Source organism: Bufo bufo, chromosome 11, assembly GCF_905171765.1.
Source record: "Bufo bufo chromosome 11, aBufBuf1.1, whole genome shotgun sequence".
NCBI lineage: Eukaryota > Metazoa > Chordata > Amphibia > Anura > Bufonidae > Bufo > Bufo bufo.
Genome location: NC_053399.1, coordinates 75,424,160 through 75,446,891, shown reverse-complemented (window position 1 = coordinate 75,446,891; position 22,732 = coordinate 75,424,160). Strand labels below are relative to the sequence as shown.

Below are 22,732 nucleotides of genomic sequence, written 5' to 3'. Positions count from 1 at the left end.
AAATGGTAATGCAAAATGATGATTTTTTTGTTTTTCAAAAAATGCTTTGAGTAAAATGGTAAAACAAACTATAAAAAAAAATTGGTATCTCTGTAATTGTACTGACCAGCAGAATAGACATAACATGTAATTTTTCACGCCCGAGGTAGGCTACAATAATAAAATCCAAAATGCAATGGCAGAGTTGTTTTTCTTTATCCTCCTTCTTAAAAGGCCCTTACAGCAGTTTACACCCACATTTATGACATTTACGTATCCAGTAGAACCTGCCTATCAATTCAAGAAGTGTGGTGTGAGTCTCAGATGGCACCATCTGGGCAATGAAATTCCATATGTGTGGAAAACTTGCAATTTTCACTTTGCACCATCTGTCGTGAATTTTTTGCGCAACACCTGTTGGGTCAAAATTCTCGCTACAACCCTTGGTAAATACTGTGTTCAAAATGGGGTCACGTTTTGGGGGGGTTCTTTCTTTTATTAGACCTCAGAGCCTTTGCAGTGGCCGGCCAATGCTGTATATAAATCACCAAACAACAATTTATGACAACATATGGGGTACTTGATTCCCTGTTCCCCCTTGTGAAAATTTTGTAAAAAAAAAAAATGTAAAATCATTTTCACACTCAAGTGTTTCAAAATTCTATGAAATGCTTGTTGGGTCAAAGTGCTCACTACACCCCTTGAATAGTGGTGTCGCTACAGGGGGGCGAGGGGAAGGCAATTGCCCCCCCTATGTTATTCTTTGCCCCCCCCAGGTGCCAATTATGGAAGCTCTCATTAGTACCGAAGGACCAGGAAGCGGTAAACGCTCTGTACTTACCACTTCCTGGTCCTCGGCTGTCGGCTGTGCACAGCGTGAGGGCGCTCTGGGACCTCCCGCTGTGCGTGCCATTTCAGAGCACAGTCGACTGAGGAGAGAGAAAATTGCAGGCGGCATCCAGGCGCAGGAGAGGTAAGTGGTTTTTTATTTTATAAAAAATGTGGCTGCTGGGGGCATAATAGGGGCTAATCATGAGAGGCATAATGGGGGCTAATTAGAGGCATAATGGGAGCTAATTAGAGGCATAATGGGGGCTAATTAGAGGCATAATGGGGGCTAATTAGAGGCATAATGGGGGCTAATTAGAGGCATAATGGGGGCTAATTAGAGGCATAATGGGGGCTAATTAGAGGCATAATGGGGGCTAATTAGAGGCATAATGGGGGCTAATTAGAGGCATAATGGGGGCTAATTAGAGGCATAATGGGGGCTAATTAGAGGCATAATGGGGGCTAATTAGAGGCATATGGGGGCTAATTAGAGGCATATGGGGGCTAATTAGAGGCATATGGGGGCTAATTAGAGGCATATGGGGGCTAATGAGGGGCATCTGGGGGCTAATGAGAGGCATCATGGGGGCTAATTATAGACAATGGGGGCTAATTAGAGACACAATGGGGGCTAATTAGACTATTAGAGGCATATGGGGGCTAATGAGGCATAATGGGCGCTAATAAGAGGCATAATGGGGGCTAATTAGAGACATAATGGAGGCTAATTAGGCATATGGGGGCTAATGAGGCATATGGGGGCTAATGAGGCATAATGGGGGCTAATGAGGCATAATGGGGGCTAATGAGGCATAATGGGGGCTAATTAGGCATATGGGGGCTAATAAGAGGCACAATGTGGGCTAATGAGGCATAATGGCTTATAATGGGGGCTAATGAGGCATAAGGGCTGATATGGGGGCTAATGAGAGGCATGGGGGCTGATATGGGAGTAATGAGAGGCATAATGAGGGGTAATGAGAGGCATAATAACAGTGTCATCCACAAATGCCCCCATAACAGTGCGTCTTCCACAGATCCACCATAACAGTACGCCTGCGCACTGACGAGAGACAGAAAGAAGGGGAAAGAATCCCCGGAAGCAAGCAGAGGACGGCACAGCAGACGACTGAATAGCTTCTTTTGTAAGTAAATTGTTTTATTATAAATGTATCCCTGCATACCGCAATTCTCTCGTATTTTGTAATCTTATTTATATATAATTATTTTGTTTTTGCCCCCCCATTTTTGACTGTGGTATCTTTGTGCCCCCCCTATATATTGTTCCTAGAGTCGCCACTGCCCTTGAAAAATTCCTTTGGGGGTGTAGTTTTCAAAATGTGCTTTCTTTTGGAGGGTTTCCAGTGCAGGGGTACCTCAGGGTCTCTTCAAATGCGACATGGTGCCTGAAAACCATTCCAGCAAAATCTGACCTGTAAAAGCCATATAGCTCTTCTTCCCCTTTGAACCCTGATGTGTGCTCATACAGCAGTTTAGGACTACATGCCTCTAGATGCACTCTGCTAGACATGCTGCTGAGATGCACTCAAAGACATTGGGGGAGATTTATCAAACTGGTGTAAAGTAGAACTGGCCCATAGCAACCAATCAGATTCCACCTTTCATTTTTCACAGCTCCTTTGGAAAATGAAAGGTGTAATCTGATTGGTTGCTATGGGCAACTTAGCCAGTTCTACTTTACACAAGTTTGATAAATGTCCCCCATTATGCCCAGCTGACAGACTGAACAGAGACAGGCAGGATGGCCATTTTGATAAACTGATAACAATCTAGGCCATTCTGATCTAGCGGTTAAAATGTGTTGGAATTAGTGGTTACATGAGGGTAAGCACAGATGGCGAACAGGCTCCAGATGGCCCAGATAGATCCATCAACAAGCAAGGGCAGCTCCCACAGTTTTGTTGCCCACAATACAGATACAAGTGGCACCTTCATTACACACCCCTGTCTCTGGCGAGACCATTTCCTTGGACTTAGCATAAGGAAATTTAGTGTCATGGCACCAATTACGTGTCCAGACATTGACAGCTAGCCTCCATTGCCTTTTGCAGTGGTTGTCGTGAGCAAGAAACCTGGATTGCTACAGACTGGAAGTGATGAATGCAGGTTCTATTTGGGATCCAACTACAGTCGGGTTTGAGTATGAGGGCTTCGTGGTGAGCACTTAAGTCCTGCCTTTGCTGTGCAGAGACAAACTGCCCCAACGGCTGGTGTGAAGCGGATACGAAAGTCTGCCAGCCCTAGTAGTGGTGCAAGGGAGAGCTCAGCGCTATGTGAAGGACATCCTGAGGCTACATCTGTTGTCTCTAATGCCAGATTGAATTTTCAGCAGGTTAATACACACACAACAAAGGTTTTCCTGGAATGTATCTGCCAGACTGCAACTATTCCTTGGTCTGCTCGGTTGCCAGATTTATCGCCAACCATGCATTTGAGCTGAGGCGTTATCTTCTGCAGCCCAATGTTATGGATCAGTGGTTGTGGAACCACTGTGCAAAGTAACCAGTTTGATGTCGAGCCAAAACCTAAGGGATGTGGACTTCGTTGCAGGGGAGAAACCGGACTACTACATCCTAGGATAATCCTGGTGTACTTGGCAGCTGACCCCTCAGATCAGGAACTCTGGTGCAAGCACCAGGAGACTTAGGCACAGTCTAAAGAGACACCAAGGCTAGAATGCAAGTCTGTTGGATCCAGAAGGCACATAACAGGCAGACTGGAAGAAGAGCAGATAGGCCAAGGTCCTAGAGCTTTCTTTCTGTTGTACAGTTTTCCGAAATTAACTTTTCCTTTCACGCTAATATTGTAATCACTTACATATATCTTCATTCCATTCCAACACCTTCTTCTTGGTGCAATAATGTTTTTTTGTCAATGAGTGCATTTCATTGAAGCAGCCAACAGATGGGGTGCTGATCGCAGCCTTGTAGCTTTACTTCAGGAAAGCCCAGCATCCTGTTTGTAGTTTTTGTAATAAACACATGTTGAAAACAATACCCTCCGTTTCTGACATTTGTTTAACCTTTAGTTACAAGTGCAATGGCTACATTATAACAATACATAAAAAACTGTGTGCAAAGAAAAACTAGTCTACTATTAAAGGACATCGGTCAGCAGGATCAATCATATGAAACCAGGCAAAATGCGACAGCATTTCAAAACTATAACTTTCCTCCCCACAATACGTTACAGCATTTAAGAGAAATCAGTATTTTAAAAATGCTAATTAAGTCTTAAGTGCAATGACAATGGTCTTTACCCACTTAGCTCCTCCACGATGCTCCCTGTCAACTTGACTGACAAAGCCTGGAAAGATGGCAAATCAGATGAATAGGGATATGTACATGGCTGCCCCGCTGCCATTGGGAAGAGACTGATGGAGCAACGGAAGGAGCCCCTAAGAGGCAGACTGGCAATGTACCCTACCAAAAACATTACCTTTAGTACCCTGTGGACCAAGCGTGGAGGGATGATGACAATGCATCAGGGCCAGCGCCACCAGTAAGGTCAAAATTAGTGCTCAGCGAACTTGTGTTTCAAGTTCAGAGTACAAAGTTCCGGGTTATCTAAGAATTTCGTTATGGATTCCGCTAATTTATGGTCCGTGGTAGCGGAATCTATAACGAAATTCTTAGAGAACCCGAATTCGAACCTCGTATGCCGAACTTCAAACACAAGTTCGCTCATGCCTGGTCAAAATGCTCACTACACCCCTTGGTAAATTCTATATAGGATGTGGTTTCTAAAATAGGGTCACCTCTTGGGGGATTGGCCCGACCTAAGGCATTTGGCCCTGTCTACAATATGGGGTCACTTTTAAAAAAATTTCCCAAGGCCACTTTGAGTTCCCAATGCAGCCCTGGAGACCCTTCCCTCTGTTTAACGGCTTAGATGCCACAGTTGATATCGACTGCGGTATCGAAGGGGTTAAGATGCCAAGATGTGTATTGCACAAGTGATACTGCTGCTGATTGCCCAGGCCCAGTGACAATACCTATAAGATCAGAATGCCGTAATAGTATGGAGTCTCCTCCCAGCTCCTTACTATTACATCACTGATTTTGATGTTAAAGGGTATGAACACCTTGGAATATATTTTTTATTATTGCAGTGTACTCATTTTGGTGAGTAACTGCAATATGACAGAGGACCATATGTCTTTATGTAGATAGACACTAAAATAATTACAAACTGTGAAGAGTACAGGTACACACTGGAGTGGTAGCCTCCAATATACTTGATCATGGGGTTAAAGTGTCCCGAAACGCGTTGTACTGAATAAAACCTGGAAGAAAAATACAAGTGGAGAAGTACACCTACCAACAGGGGGGGAACTGGAAACAAAGTGGCCCTAGAAAAAATAAAATAAAATCTAAAAGTGGCCTCATTTTGCAGGCAGGTCCAAATTAACAGAAGGCGGGGCAACACAAGAAGGCGGGGTAAGCAATACCATCACGCAAAATACCATCCCAGCAGAACCAAATAACACAGTGTAGTAACAATATACTGCCCCAAAAGCTGGCCCTATGTGGTCGTCACCAATAGCTGCCATCTTCTGTCCTCCTCCTCCAGTTGTCTATGGAGCGGGGGGCTTAGGTGATGTGAGGTGCGACCACAGAAGTTGAATTCAGGAGGGCACGTGCAGTCATTAGCCAGATTCATGTGTACCTGATTCTCACAACATTAATTACTGTTGAGAGCTCATATGTACCCAGTCAGCAAAGGAGAGGAGGACTTGGGTGGCCCCCTGGGAAATTTTACTGTAGAGTCTATGGACAATCAGCCCCCGCCTACCAGTCTCTTCATCACAATCTGATGTACTTCACATCCTTCCAGTCCTGAAGTTCAGCCACAAGAGCCCTACAGTTGCAGTATCCCGTGACCAGGAACACTAAATAGTGTTGCGCCCAATTTGCACAACCTAATAAGACAGTGGTGGGAAAACTTTTTTGTCAACTGAGCCAAATATCGCCAAAACCACGATTGAAATTTCTTTCGAGAGCCACATTTTTAAAACCTAAAATATTGCGTCAACAGTACCAGTGAGGACTATTAGGGCTCATGCACACGACCGTGTGCCCGCCGTTGCCATATTGCAGGCCGCATACGGCAGGTCCGCAATACACGGGCACTGGCCGTGTGCAGCCCGCATCATGGACCCATTCACTTCAGCATGAGCTACTTTTTTGCGGTGCGGGCAGCCGGATGCGGATCGCGAACCCCATTCAAGTAAATGGGTCCACGATCCTAATGCAGCTGCCCCATGGTCTGTGTCTGTGCATTGCGGACCGCTATTTGCGGTCCGCAGCACAGGCACGGCGCCCTTACATTCGTGGGCATGAGCCCAGAGTGTGTTTTCACATACTTTTATATGTACTTTCTTTTATTTGGATCTTGATTATTATTTCATTTTATCTTTATCATTTTTTACTTTTATTAAACTTGTCTGTGGATGTAATGTGGATGACGCACTTATGGGGGATATCTGTGGATGACGCACTTATGGGGGATATCTGTGGATGACGCACTTATGGGGGATATCTGTGGATGACGCACTTATGGGGGATATCTGTGGATGACGCACTTATGGGGGATATCTGTGGATGACGCACTTATGGGGGATATCTGTGGATGACGCACTTATGGGGGATATCTGTGGATGACGCACTTATGGGGGATATCTGTGGATGACGCACTTATGGGGGATATCTGTGGATGACGCACTTATGGGGGATATCTGTGGATGACGCACTTATGGGGGATATCTGTGGATGACGCACTTATGGGGGATATCTGTGGATGACGCACTTATGGGGGATATCTGTGGATGACGCACTTATGGGGGATATCTGTGGATGACGCACTTATGGGGGATATCTGTGGATGACGCACTTATGGGGGATATCTGTGGATGACGCACTTATGGGGGATATCTGTGGATGACGCACTTATGGGGGATATCTGTGGATGACGCACTTATGGGGGATATCTGTGGATGACACATATATAGCATAAGATGCTATATATGTGTCATCCACAGATATCCCCCATAAGTGCCCTCCACAGATATCCCCCATAAGTGCCCTCCAGTAAGTAAAGTAATGTATTAGTGGGGGGGAAGGGAGGAGGCAGGGACACTTGCGGCGGGGCCGGTGCAGTGCACACACCGGGGGCAGCTCCTACCTTTCTGCTGCAGGACATTTCGCTCCTCCTGAGCGGCGGCCTCTTCACCACTCCTCACATGGCCGGCAGTGGGCAGCCGAACTAGAGCGCCGCTGCCCGCCCTTCTGCTGCTGTGCGCAGCGTGACATCTCTCCGTCATGCGCCTCCTGCCCCGCCTGCCTGCTTCATTCATAAAGTGGAAGGAGCAGACAGACGGGGCAGGAGGCGCATGACAGACATTTTGCAAGCAGCTTGAGCGGCGCGATATTGGCTGCGCGGCCGCCCACCCGCACCAAAGAGCCGCATTAAAGGGTCTAAAGAGCCGCTTGTGGCTCGCGAGCCGCACTTTGCCGACCACTGTAATAAGATGTGCTTTATTTCACCTGGATGAGGCACCTGTCAACACTAATATTGCAATACTGCCTCATGTGGAGACAAAGAGTACTACATGTGCTCAAATGTAAGGCCTTGCTTAAACCTGATCTGAATGGACCCAGCATATATGTTATTACTTATTAATAGGACTGCACGAATAAACATATGCCTCCAAAGGCTCAAACATACTATGTCTAACCTTTACACCTAACCCCATTTATATAACCATACTATTAAACAAAATATCCGTAATATGAAAATATTCTAGTAACACAGACAGATGTTTATGGGACCTGCAGAATGTTCTCCATCAAAACTGTAGGTTTTACAAATCTACTGTAACTGTACATGCGCGGTCCACCACCTGTCATTGCAAATGCGTCAGGCTCTCACTGCCCCATTACGTGTATTAGAGCGCCACCTAGTGTTTGCACATGGTAGTGCTTGTACGTCTTAGGAATTTATGGTGGGAATGTATGACACACACTCTCACAACAGGAAATCAGACCACCTTGTTTAAAAACATTTCGCCGGAAACATTTCCTCTGGGTCTTCCTACTTGAGGATTTGTTTTTCCCTGAGCAAATTTCATACAGCGTTCAGGCAATGCACATTGTCAAAAAAAATAAATAAAGTGAATCTACTGTATTAAGGGAACGCAGCGGCAGATTACGGATGGCGTAACACATCACAAGCATTCTATCTATGGTAGTTCCAGGGGCTCACACAACAGTTACATCTTACATCTGCAAGATATAGGGAAGAGCACCACACCACTGTTTCCTATAGGTGCAGCCACAAACCCTTCTATACCATACATCTTACATCTGCTGCATACATTAGGGGGCAAAAACACGAAATTGTTTTTTTTATTTTTAAATGTAAATCAAGGGTTCATCTGGATTCTGATTCCCCCCACAGTAAATGGGTGAAGAAGAAAAACAACAAAAACGGCGCACGCGGGCGGTGTTCTGCCAGATTTCTATACCTTGCGAAAACGCTATGCCCGGAAGTGACACGGCCGCACAGGAATCAGCTGGAGGAGGGTGTGTGCAGGGCTGCGCAAGCGCACATCCAATGGATTAGAAAAAAAAATCACTGCAGCGTCGCGGGAGAAGGACTTCATGCGCATGTGCGAAACCGTACACCGCGCGTGCGCACTTAGGGGGTAGGTAGATTTTCCAGCGCAAAATGTTCCATCAGATCTCCCTACCACTGAGTGCACACGCACAAATCATCAGGAGCAGTTCATCCTTACCGCAGAGCTGAGTGCAGGATATCGAGATCTCCACATAGCAGAGCCGAGTGCAGAATATCGAGGTCTCCACATAGCAGAGCTGAGTGCAGAATATCGAGGTCTCCACATAGCAGAGCTAAGTGCAGAATATCGAGGTCTCCACATAGCAGAGCTGAGTGCAGAATATCGAGGTCTCCACATAGCAGAGCTGAGTGCAGAATATCGAGGTCTCCACATAGCAGAGCTGAGTGCAGAATATCGAGGTCTCCACATAGCAGAGCTGAGTGCAGAATATCGAGGTCTCCACATAGCAGAGCTGAGTGCAGAATATCGAGGCCTCCACATAGCAGAGCTGAGTGCAGAATATCGAGGTCTCCACATAGCAGAGCTGAGTGCAGAATATCGAGGTCTCCACATAGCAGAGCTGAGTGCAGAATATCGAGGTCTCCACATAGCAGAGCTGAGTGCAGAATATCGAGGTCTCCACATAGCAGAGCTGAGTGCAGAATATCGAGGCCTCCACATAGCAGAGCTGAGTGCTGGATATCGAGGTCTCCACATAGCAGAGCTGAGTGCTGGATATCGAGGTCTCCACATAGCAGAGCTGAGTGCTGGATATTGGGGGACACCGCTTCTGTGGTGACCCCAATATCCAGCACTCAGCTCTGCGGTAAGGATGAACTGCTCCTGATGATTTGTGCGTGCGCACTCAGGGGTAGGTAGAACTGATGGAACATTTTGCGCTGGAAAATCTACCTACCCCCTAAGTGCGCACGTGCGGTGTACGGTTTTGCGCATGAAGTCCTTCTCCCACGGCGCTGCAACGATTTTTTGCTAATCCAGTGGATGTGCGCTTGCGCAGCACACACCCTCCTCCAGCTGATTCCTGTGCGGCCGCGTCACTTCCGGTATAGCGTTTTCGCAAGGTATAGAAATCTGGCAGAACACCGGTATCTGTGTTTTGCGGATCCGCGAAACACTTACAGTCTAAGGGTAAGAAATGTTAATGCAGAGGACACTTGGACATAGTTACAACTGAGTATTTCAAAGCTGCAGCTTAAGATAACGGAAGCTTTATTTCCTACTATGTATACAATTCTTTGCTTAAAAAAAGAAAGCTAAAAAACCTAATAAAAAGAACGCAAAGAATCTCGGAGAGGCACGCGGTGTGACAGATAACCTTGAGTCTCTACAGTATCCCATCATTTTCTATTAGAAGAAGGAAAACAATAGGGTCAGGAGAAGTGCCTCGTCTAGCAGCACAATCAGAATGAACCTTTGAGACCGCTAACAACTCTGCCACTTCCTTCCTTTTAAAGCTCAGCCATTTTTTATCAATGGAACAGGAAGGTATTGGAGATTCCCACAGTCCTCCCCACCAGACGGCAGGAGAGCGTATTACGTGAGGTAGCATGAGAAATAAGTGACATTACCGTGAATGCTATTCATCTTGTTGTAGGAGGAAGTGCTCAGACATGGAAACGCTACAAGTACACTGCGATACACAGGACAGACACTATGGGGGTCATTTACGAAGACCGGTCTTAATACCCCTTTAGCTAGAGGTGGATGCGCCAAAATTATGTAGATAGATAACTTAGGCATATATTTAGACGATTTAAATGATAAATGAGACGGGCCTTCGCCGCCCGCGCCACACCTCCTTTTTTTTTCAGACCTGGCGCGAGCAGGGAAAAGTCACAGATTGTGGCGCAAGTAACCTGCGACAGATATACGCCAAATAGTGGCGCCTATATGTTAGTAAATGACCCCCTATATTTCACAGAAAGTCTCTACCGTTCAGAAGGTTTTTTCTTCATGTGACCGGAGTCTGATACGTTGCGCTGCGAGCAGTCATTCACTTACCTGGGATCCTGATGAATGACCAACCACGACACGGACGAATTGCCAGAAGACCACAAGGATTCTCCGGGAAAAACTGCGAATCCCTTAGGAGCCGATCAACATGACGTCCGGGTGGTCCAAACGTAAGCAACTTTGTGACCTCGTTTGCCCCATTTCTCATCATCTGCCGTTCGTTTTCCGCACTTCGGTCACTGCAGTAGGTGTCTATTGGGGGTGCAGTCACCTGAGAAGGTAAAGTGTCCGAAACATTACACCAGCGGACCCACCGTCTTCATTTCAGCAATGTTGGGATTGTAAAGGTACATGAAATGACAGCAACACACAAACCATCTACACCGTTAAACCAAAAAAAGGCATCTTTTACATTTCCATAAGGCCTCATGCACACGACCGTTTTTTTTCACGGTCCGCAAAACGGGGTTCCGTTTTGCCGTGATCCGTGACCGTTTTTTCGTCCGTGGGTCTTCCTTGATTTTTGGAGGATCCACGGACATGAAAAAAAAGTCGTTTTGGTGTCCGCCTGGCCGTGCGGAGCCAAACGGATCCGTCCTGAATTACAATGCAAGTCAATGGGGACGGATCCGTTTGACGTTGACACAATATGGTGCAATTTCAAACAGATCCGTCCCCTATTGACTTTCAATGTAAAGTCAGGAGTTAATATACCATAGGATCGGAGTTTACTCCAATCCAATGGTATATTTTAACTTGAAGCGTCCCCATCACCATGGGAACGCCTCTATGTTAGAATATACCATCGGATTTGAGTTACATCGTGAAACTCAGATCCGACAGTATATTCTAACACAGAGGCGCTCCCATAGTGATGGGGACGCTTCTAGTTAGAATATACTACGAACTGTGTACATGACTGCCCCCTGCTGCCTGGCAGCACCCGATCTTTTACAGGGGGCTGTGATCAGCACAATTAACCCTTCAGGTGCCACACCTGAAGGGGTTAATTGTGCGTATCATAGCCCCCTGTAAGAGATCAGGGGCTGCCAGGCAGCAGGGGGCAGACCCCCCTCCCTCCCCAGTTTGAATATCATTGGTGGCCAGTGTGCTGCCACCCCTCTATTGTAATATCATTGGTGGCCAGTGTGCGGCTCCCCCTCTATTGTAATATCATTGGTGGCCAGTGTGCGGCCTCCGTCGGCCCCCCTCCCTCTATTGTAATTTCATTGGTGGCCAGTGTGCGGCCTCCCCTCTTCCCCCCCCTGCCCGATCACTGGTGGCAGCGGAGAGTTCCGATCGGAGTCCCAGTTTAATCGCTGGGGCTCCGATCGGTAACCATGGCAACCAGGACGCTACTGCAGGCCTGGTTGCCATGGTTACTTAGCAATATTACAATATTCGAAGCATCATACTTACCTGCTGCGCTGTCTGTGACCGGCCGGGAGCTCCTCCTACTGGTAAGTGACAGATCATTAAGCAATGCGCCGCACAGACCTGTCACTTACCAGTAGGAGGAGCTCCCGGCCGGTCACAGACAGCGCAGCAGGTAAGTATGATGCTTCTAATATTGTAATATTGCTAAGTAACTATGGCAACCAGGCCTGCAGTAGCGTCCTGGTTGCCATGGTTACCGATCGGAGCCCTAGCGATTAAACTGGCACTTCGATCGGAACTCTCTGCTGCCACCAATGATCGGAAGGGGGGGGGGGAGGCCGCACACTGGCCACCAATGATATTAATACAATAGAAGGGGGGCCGCACACTGGCCACCAATGATATTACAATAGAGGGAGGGGGGGTTTGGGGGGCCACACGCTGGCCACCAATGATATTACAATAGAGGGAGGGGGGGCCGGGGGAGGCCGCACACTGGCCACCAATGATATTACAATAGAGGGGGAAGGCGGGGGGGCGCACACTGGCCACCAATGATATTCAAACTGGGGAGGGAGGGGGGTCTGCCCCCTGCTGCCTGGCAGCCCCTGATCTCTTACAGGGGGCTATGATATGCACAATTAACCCCTTAGGTGCAGCACCTGAGGGGTTAATTGTGCGGATCACAGCCCCTGTAAGAGATCGTGTGCTGCCAGGCAGCAGGGGGCAGTCATGTACACAGTTCGTAGTATATTCTAACTAGAAGTGTCCCCATCACTATGGGAACACCTCTGTGTTAGAATATACTGTCGGATATGAGTTTTCACGAAGTGAAAACTCAGCTCTTAAAAAGCTTTTATGCAGACGGATCTTCGGATCCGTCTGTATGAAAGTAACCTACGGCCACGGATCACGGACGCGGATGCCAATCTTGTGTGCATCCGTGTTCTTTCACGGACCCATTGACTTGAATGGGTCCGTGAACCGTTGTCCGTCAAAAAAATAGGACAGGTCTTATTTTTTTGACGGACAGGAAACACGCATCACGGATGCGGCTGCAAAACGGTGCATTTTCCGATTTTTCCACGGACCCATTGAAAGTCAATGGGTCCACGAAAAAAAACAGAAAACGGCACAACGGCCACGGATGCACACAATGGTCGTGTGCATGAGGCCTAAGGAAAAGAAGAAACGCCCAATGTATTAATGAATACAGACCTACGGTATATATTTGCATTATTTAATAAGATAAAATACATATAAGACCTATAGATTTAAAAATATTCGGATGTACTACTTCGGGCTCATGCACATAAAAGTATTTTTTTTCCGTGCCCGTTCCATTTTTTTGTGGCCCATATGCAGAACCATTCACTTCAATGAAGCTGAAAAAAAACGGAAATGACCCAGTGTGCATTCCATGCCCGTATGGGACGTTCCGCAAAAAAATAGAACATGTCCTATTCTTGTATGCATTACAGACAAGGATAGGACTGGTCTATCAGGGGGTGGCCGTTCCATTCTGCAGACCCCCCCCCCCCCGACCATCAGATATTGATGACCTATCCTGACAACAGGTCATCAATATTAACTGCTGGATAACCGCTTTAAACCCTTTGAATTGGCCTCTGGTCACTCATCAGGTTGTGTTGCAGTTTCCATTGTTTTGATAGGAAGAGTACAGCAGCTCTATACATCACGATGCCTTCCGTCACGTCTGACGGCAGTGAGAACACAGCCTTACACTTTAACTGGCCGCCATGCCCGTAATAACACAGGCACCATCTGTGCGAACTCTGCGCTGTGGCGCGGACCCGCTGACTTGAATGGCTCCACCATCCGCAACACATGGCAAAAGATAGGAGGAGTCCATGGAAACACGCGAAAGCCGTTTCTTCCTGTTGGCGGTTCGTAACGCGAGCGCGGCGGCCATACAAACTCTATTGTGACGCTTATGTAAAACTTGACGCAGACGTCAAGAGAAAACTGAGGTAATGCTTTACACGGAGCATCATAGGCCACTGTGTCAAGCAAACGGGCCAATTATTGTAGGGGTTCTGTGGACAGACAAACTAGGAGACCACAGAAGAGAGAGATGACAAGAGCTGGAAAATAAACTTAAAGGGGTTGACCACTTTCTGCTTACTGTTGACCAATGTGTCTGTTAGATGACCATATGGCACTTACTAATATAGTCTTTGTTAAAATTCTACATCATTTTCTATATTTTGTAAGCCCCTTCATGCACAGTCTTTTGTGAGGTGCTGCCCTTAAAATGGCCGCTGATGGAAGGTCATGTGACCACCTCTATGTGATGTCTCCTCCAATCATCTGCACTTGTACCGCTGGAAGATTAATGCAGGTGCAGTCTGTTAGAATGGAGGGGACATCACATGGAGAAGGAGATTTGCCTGGTCACATGACCCTCCATCAGCGGCCATCTTGTGGACAAGCACAGAAGATCTACCCAACATGGCTTGTGAGATACAGCAAACCACACAGAAAATCAGCAAAGGCTAGATCAGTAAGTGCCACGCGGTGGTCACAAGTAGCCAGAAAGTGGTCAACCCCTTTAATAATATATTGAATCAGAACTTTACATTACGGTAAGCAAACAGAGTTACCCGATTTATTGATGCCAATACTGTATATGTCCCAAGAACTGATTGACTTTTGTTGATTGACCCCCTTTTTTTTTTATTTTAGTATAAAAATATCTTTATTGGCGCAAATTAGAGATTAAAAATGCAATAAATAAAATAAGGATGAGATGCAGGACAAAAAGCGACATCACTAACTACTGAATATACCATTTGGGGCAAGAAGGTCTAAAATATACTAAGTACAATGATAAAGAGAGGAGTAAATTCAAGATAGACCACAGGGCAAAAATATATAAAGGTCTGGGGTCCCACAAACTGTACTAGGCCCCGGAAAGGGTGGCCCATTATAGAAATGCCTATTCTGCTCTATAATATTTGTGGGGCCGCGGAATGGAATCTGTATCGTTTACGGCCCTATTGAAATGAATGGGTCCACACCTATTCCGCAAAATTGCGCTAATGGAGGCGGACCCATTCATCTATATGGTCGTGTGAAAACACCCTCTGTGTATGGACACTGCTCCTTTCACAGGACCGCCGTCGGTATAATTCAGTAAATGCAAGGTTGGCCACAGACACGGAGGATTATCAGTTATTATAATGTTCCATAACGGGAAATCACACTCCCACACGGACGGCGTTTTCCGCAGTAGAAACACTAGTCTGAAATCCGACGGGTTTTAATAGGCGGCCATTGTTATGTCCTGGCTGCCATGTCAATCCCTCGGCACCCCACAAACTCGTTGGAGTAGGGGAGACATAGGGTAATAGAGGAAGCCTACTCTCTAACCAATTAGATGCCACAGTGAGCACTGACTGCTAGGATCTAAGGGGTTAAACAAGAGGGACTGGAGTTCTCTCCCATCCCAGCTGTTAGAACTGGCACAGCTCCTGCGCCCGCACCATCACCTTATGAGGCAGAGCATTAACCACCTTCCCGCCGTGACGGAGCATGAAGGTATTCAAATATGAAAGTGGAGCTAAAAACAACATCATCGCCAGCTACTTGGGTCTGTTTTTTCTTAATGATAAAACAAGTGACTAAAATGTACTTACCAACGGCGAGGCGACACATAGGAATGCCAGCATCTTGGTAACCTTGCGATGGAGCACCAGTTCTTGACCACCATTTTGTCCAGTTTTCCAATGGTCTGTAAACCCATGGACAGGCTTACAAGGGCAGGTGAAAACCATGTTCTACATAGACGAGATTAACGGATGGAATGAATACAACAATGTATACTAAAAGGTATAGAAAATCCACCTTTAAATCATCAATCATTTAAAATAGAATTCAATGAGATTGATCCTTTTATTTGGTGGAATCTGGTTGCTATGGGCAGTTTTCCTTTGCACCATTATTCTTATGAACATGAAGTGGAAGAAGTCTTTAAAGAGGACCTTTCACCGCTCCTGACCTGCATATTTTTATAGCTTCATGCATTCCCCACGTACTAACAATTCTGGAGCATCTATTCTTATGTCTCTATGTTGTGCCGTTCCTTTATTATTTGCACTAGAAGTTATGAATGAATTTCTAGCAGTCTGCAGTAAGGGTACAGAGGTGTGGTCACCAGAGGGGTGTGTCCCTGCACAGACTCACTCTATCCAATCAGTGCTGCCATTGTCAGACTGTGCAGGGACACGCCCCTCTGGTGACCACACCTCTGTACCCTTACTGCAGACTGCTAGTAATTCATTCATAACTTCTAGTGCAAATAATAAAGGAATGGCACAACATAGAGACATAGGAATAAATGATCCAGAATTGTTATTACATGGGGAATGCATGAAGCTATTAAAACAGGTGAAAGGTCCTCTTTAAAGAGGATGTCTCAAGACATCTAATAATTGAAACGCTCTCCTTAATGTAGCTGACTTCGTGTATTGTATTTTTTCTAGGATTCCTGCGTCCCCCTATTCTGGGGGCAGGTTCCTCTATCGTTGGAGGCAGCAATCTTATCTCTTCCCTGTAGCCGTAATGTACAGCATCACTAACGCAGACCAATCCTAGCGGACAACCTCAGAGCAGAAGACCAAGATGAGTGCACACCTCATTGAGGGACTCAACCCCAGTGGAATTGGCATTAGGCCTTCACTCAGTTTGGCCTCACAAGACGAGGAAGGTCTCACAGGATAATGCATCACTCTGGACAGTGTCAGAACTATGCTGTACCTACAGAGAAGAGATCTGGTTGCTCCACTCATGACAAACCTAGAATGCCAAAAACTATTGGGGGACATGGCTCTGTTCAAAAGAATTATTAACCAGTCATTTGATTGTAATGTTACCTGCAGTAGAGGAGAAGTATGGATCCTGGGGAAAGCAAGTGGGGAATCAACCCAAAGGATAAAGTCCTTGTTTGCCAGGGTTGCGGGGGATGTAACAGACACCTTCTTGTGCAGCCAAAAACGAGAATGTTGGAGCCTGTAGGCTTCTTTCAGAGACATGAAAAGTGCTAGCCATCTGCAAGAGATTAGTGTGTGTGATCAAAAAGATTTTATTATTATTTTTAATTTTATGGAAGTCATAAAACAAGCCGTTTATAGTCTGTAAAAGTTATGTCTAAGAAATCTGCTCATAATTACAGTATAATTTGGCAAAAGTTAGCGCCAATTTTTCTGCTTTGGATTTTATTTTACTTGTGAACATACCCCAGATCTGCCTGCAGGATAGTCAGCCAAAGCCAGGAGCAGATCCACCAGGAAAGGGAATTCTAAATCTTTCCTTTATATTTCAAATTCCTTTTGAATCCATTTCTGACCTCGTCCAAAAAGCTCTGTGTGGCGGTACCCTTAGGCTACCTGTACACAGGTGTGCGGGGGAACGCACATAAGGTCAGCACTAATTTCTGTGCGTTTCTGCAGTATATCTGCACCAAAATCCGCAATGTCGAAATGCGGATTTTGGGCAGATTTGATGTGGTTTTGCTGCAGAGCTCACCCTTCCATTGAAAAAAGCGAAATCTTCAGCTCGAACTGCAAACATAATTGACATGCTATTTAATTAGAAATCCGCGCATCAGGTCAATTCCGCGCAAAGTGTACATGAGAATTTGGTAACTTTTTACAGATTCTTGGACTACCAGGACAACTTTGGGCACCTGGGATAACAAGCGACTCAATATGGATGTCAACTTTATTCCTTTAATAAAGAGAATTAGGTCCAAGACGGGTTTTCGGCCCTACAAAGATGACTATCCTCCTGCAACTGAGGTATGTTCTGCCAAATGTGCCATTATTATTATAAAATGCTTTTAATAAATTAATTGGGGGGGAGAGGGGGATATTAAAAGGGTAAGACCAGGGGCGTAGCTATAGTTGAAGCAGGGGAAGTGGCTGCCACAGGTCCCAAACTGAAAAGGGGCCTTCCTGGGAGGAGGACTGAAAGATTTTATTGTTCGGGTCCGCAATACACCCGGCCGACACCCCCATAGAAATGCCTATTCTTGTCCACAATTGTGGACAAGAATAGGACATGCTCTATTTTTTTCTGGAGCTGCGGACCGAAAGATCAGGGCCGCATCTCCGGAAATGCGGATGCGGAGAGCACATAGCTATGAATTGGATGCATCCAAGGAATGTGAATCTACCTAGAAAAATGGTGGCACATTACAAATAATGAAACCTGTATTCATAAATGACATTGGCAGTTATGGGATACATTTACAGAGAGTAGATTTAAAGAGAACCTGTCATCTCCCATATGCTGACAGTGTAGTGACAGACATGTCGATTTCAGTGGTCCGTCACCGCTGTGACAACATTAAAGGGGTTGTCTGACTTCAGCGAGTGGCATTTATCATGTAGAGAAAGTTAACACAAGGCACTTACTAATGTATTGTGATTGTCCATATTGCCTCCTTTGCTGGCTGGATTCACTTTTCCATCACATTATACACTGCTCGTTTCCATGATTATGACCACCCTGCAATCCAGGAGCGGTGGCCGTGCTTGCACACTATGGGAAAAAACGCTGGTCCCCTGGTTGCCAGGACCATGGGAGTGCACATAGACCAGTGCTTTCTATAACCGTGTGCAAGCGCGACCACCACTGCTGGATTGCAGGGTGGCCGTAACCATGGAAACGAGCAGTGTATAATGTGATGGAAAAATGAATCAAACCAGGAAAGGAAGCAATATGGACAATCACAATACATTAGTAAGAGCCTTGTATTACATTTTTCTACATGATAAATGGCATTTGCTGAAGTGAGACAGCCCCTTTAGGCTGGTTTCACACGGGCGTTGCGGAAAAAGATGCAGGTGCGTTGCGGGAACATGCACGATTTTTTCCACGCGAGTGCAAAACATTGTAATGCGTTTTGAACGCGCGTGAGAAAAATCGGCATGTTTGGTACCCAAACCCGAACTTCTTCACAGAAGTTCGGGTTTGGGTTAGGTGTTGTGTAAGATTGTATTATTTTCCCTTATGACATGGTTATAAATGGAAAATAATAGCATTCTGAATACAGAATGCATAGTAAACTAGCGCTGGAGGGGTTAAAAAAAATAAAAAATAATTTAACTCACCTTAATCCACTTGTTCGCGCAGCCGGCATCTCTTCTGTCTTCTTCTTTGAGGAATAGGACATTTGATGACGTCACTGCGCTCATCACATGGTCCATCACATGATCTTTTACCATGGTGATGGATCATGTGACGGACCATGTGATGAGCGCAGTGACGTCACCACAGGTGCTTTTCCTGTGCACAGCAAAGAAGAAGATAGAAGAAGATATTGTACTATGCATTCTGTATTCAGAATGTACTATGCATTCTGTATTCAGAATGCTATTATTCTCCCTTATAACCATGTTATAAGGGAAAATAATAATGATCGGGTCTCCATCCCGATCGTCTCCTAGCAACCGTGCGTGAAAATCCCACCGCCTCCGCACTTGCTTGCGATTTTCACGCAGCCCCATTCACTTCTATGGGGCCTGCGTTGCGTGGAAAACGCACAATATAGAGCTTGCTGCGATTTTCACACAACGCACAAGTGATGCGTGAAAATCACCGCTCATGTGCACAGCCCCATAGAAATGAATGGGTCCGGATTCAGTGCGGGGGCAATGCGTTCACCTCACGCGTTGCACTCGCGCGGAAATCTCGCCCGTGTGAAAGGGCCCTTAAGCGGTTTACAGACCCACTAAATCCTGAAGTGAGAGAGATGACGCACCTTGCCCCCATCTCTGGATGATGACTGACATTTTCTTTCGTCATCATAGCCCTGTACATAAACAGCAGTGTGCAGCGATGGATGAGGGAAAGGGTTGAGGACCAGTGAAAAGGTTTGGGTTTTGCATCTTCTCTTTCAATCCGTTATAGCTTTTGCAGTTACATTAGGCTTTGTATTTGTATTTTTGCTGGATGAGTTGTTTTTTGAGTCATGCTTGCAGAAAGTTGACTTTTCTATCATTTTTTATCCTGCGTCCATTGCAGGAGGCAATGTGATCAAACAGCTCGGTTTCATTTGAAGCCTCCCGGGCTTTCTATCTCACTCACCTGAAGATTACAGAAAAACCACAAGAGATTACAAAAAGGAGGGTCTGAATTTACCTGGCTTGGTGTCCATGACACATTAGATTGCCCATCTCTGCAGGAGAGATATTAATGAAACGAAGAAAAGAAAAGCAGCTTTCTTTGTCCGAGCCTGTGTTTCAGAACAGAAGCTAAAGTTAAAATGGTGACCAAGATTAAAAAACCGTGAAGTCCCCAAAAAATGTACAGTAAGTCACAATTCCAAGCAAACACAATCAAACAAGAACACAATTTTACCCCTTGATGTCTTTTAATTAGCAAATTTGAGGAGACCTGAAATGGTTCTAAAAAGAAGACCTGCATTTGTGGTCCACAGCCTCCAAAACAAGTACCTCCAGAAGACCATTCCCATGGCGGCAAATTGCATAATCGCAGGAAGAGTTCCTCCCTGCAAATGTGTTTCAGTTGATCAGTATTTCTGGGAAGCTTGCCCTCTGCGGGTCATGCCACACAGCATATCGAGAGAAGGTTAGGGCTGGGTAATTCCACAACAACAATCATCTTTTTCAGCTATTCTTAAAGAGGACCTTTCACTGATCCTGACATTGTGAACTAAGTATCATGACATATACAGCGGCGCCCAGGGATCTCACTGCACTTACTGTTATCCCTGGGCGCCGCACCGTTCTCCCGTTATGTCCTCCGGTATGTTCAGGGACTTGGTTATAGTAGGCGGAGACTTAGGGGACTTGGTTATAGTAGGTGGAGACTGCCCTTGTTCTGCTGGGCGTCTCCTTCTCCTAGGCTGTAGCGCTGGCCAATCGCAGCGCAGAGCTCACAGCCTGGGAGAAAAAACCTCCCAGGCTGTGAGCTCTGCGCTGCGATTGGCCAGAGCTACAGCTTGGGAGAAGGAGACACCCAGGAGAAAAAGGGCAGTCTCCACCTACTATAACCAAGTCCCCTAAGTCTCCGCCTACTATAACCAAGTCCCCTAAGTCTCCGCCTACTATAACCAAGTCCCTGAACATACCGGAGGACATAGCGGGAGAACGGAGCGGCGCCCAGGGATAATAGTAAGTGCAGTGAGATCCCTGGGCGCCGCTGTATATGTCATGATACTTAGTTCACAATGTCAGGATCGGTGAAAGGTCCTCTTTAAGTTCATTCCCTTGTGCTTCAGGTCATTGTATTGTTTGGCTTGAGGTCATGGGTGGCTGGCCTTACATTCTCCTGTAAAATGTTTTGATAAACCTTAAAATTCAATGTTGCCTTAATGAGGCAGAAAAGCATCTCCGAATCATGACGCTCCCTACACCATGTCTCACAGTGGAGATGATGTTAAGGTGTCGGTGTCCAGTGCTCTTTTTCCTAAAAGCATAGTGGAACATTTGTCAACTCCATTAGTCCAGAAAACTGGCATCAAAAAGTTGCATAGCTTGGAGCATGCCCTGCTTACGTTAAGTGTTGAGAGGTTTTCCAAAAAGTGGCCACAGTGGTGTAGGAGCGGGCGCAGCAGGCCTGGCACATAAATGTTGTGCACCATTGAGGAACATCCAGGTTGTCTCGGGCAAACTTGAGTCAGGCTGCAATGTTTTTTGGTTTTTTTTAACATAAGTAGCGTCCTTTACTGTGTTCTTCACAATCATTCTTGTCAGGACTAAGACATTCCCAAGAGAGAGAGGTCATTGTCACATGTAGTCACTCATAACGGATTAGAGCAAGACTGTATTACACCTCATTGGTCATAGTGAGCAGGCTCAGACTGGCCCCGGGGGGGGGGACATGGTGTTCTTTAACTGGATGCCCAGTGCTAAGGAGAGTAGCAACAGTCGTGAACTTTCTCAATTTGTAGATAATTTGTCTAACCACGTACAACCTGGTCTTTAGCAACCGTTTTGTAGCCTTTTGCAGCTTTATGCATCTGTAGAACACGTCTTCTGAGGTTTGCATTGAGATGGGGTCCACACTAAAATCTTTCTCGAGAAGGACAGGTTTATCAGTAACCAGGCTTTGTGTGCCTTTATTTAATTGGCAAAGCACATTGTCCAACACACACTTCCAATCCCAACACCTTAAGCCAATTAGACCTTGGAGAAGTCATTCGCACAGAGGTTGACTTACTCAATGTGTTCACTAACATTAATGATCGCTACAACTGTCTTACTGTTACTTCGTTAGAGTGCATTTGGCTGTGACTGTGACTTGGATAACAATCAGACCACATTGTAGGTAAATCGAATGGGGTTCACTTACTTTTCTTGCAACTGTAATACTGCCTTGTGCGAGAACAAAATATTTAAAAAGGGTGTATAATATTGATGAGCTATCCTCAGAATAGGTCATCAATATTAGATTGGTGGGGGTCCAACTCCCAGAAGCCCCGCCAATCACCTGCTTAAAGAGACTGCGGAACTCCAGCGAGTACTGTGGCCCCTTCCCATACCAGCGACATCACGTTCATCGATAGCCAATGGACTCATTCAAGTGAATGGGTTGCAATACCAAGCACAACCACTACACAAAGGACAGTGATCTGCTTGGTTTTTGTGTGAGGAGACCAGAGCACAGCGGCCTATTCAAAGATGTTTGTGCCGGGAGTTGGACCCCCACCGATCAGATAATGATGACCTATCTTGAGGATAAGTCATCAATACTGTACTCCAGAAAAATCCTTTAAAAAGGTAATGTAAGAGGTTTCTGGAATCTGTGTGGGTCCCATCAGTTTAATTCCGATGGGACTTATCCGATAAATATGGCACATTCAAAACATGTGAGTGGCATGTCAATATAGATAATTAGGGTGGAAAGGGAATAATTATGCCCCAAAAAAGTGAGGCAATACGG

At 45.9% G+C, this 22,732-nt stretch overlaps 1 protein-coding gene across 2 annotated transcripts in view; it reads right to left on the bottom strand.

The window, feature by feature from the left end:
* The window catches only part of INO80 (INO80 complex ATPase subunit), a 125,705-nt gene that overhangs the window by 33,883 nt on the left and 69,090 nt on the right, over nucleotides 1-22,732 (bottom strand). For both annotated transcript variants that reach the window (XM_040411848.1, XM_040411849.1), the window contains exons 23-26: nucleotides 19,967-20,060; nucleotides 16,696-16,870; nucleotides 15,460-15,600; nucleotides 10,472-10,694 (exon numbers count right to left, since the gene is read on the bottom strand). In XM_040411848.1, the coding sequence (XP_040267782.1) occupies nucleotides 10,472-10,694; nucleotides 15,460-15,600; nucleotides 16,696-16,870; nucleotides 19,967-20,060 (633 nt within the window). The remainder of the gene's footprint in view (nucleotides 1-10,471; nucleotides 10,695-15,459; nucleotides 15,601-16,695; nucleotides 16,871-19,966; nucleotides 20,061-22,732) is intronic.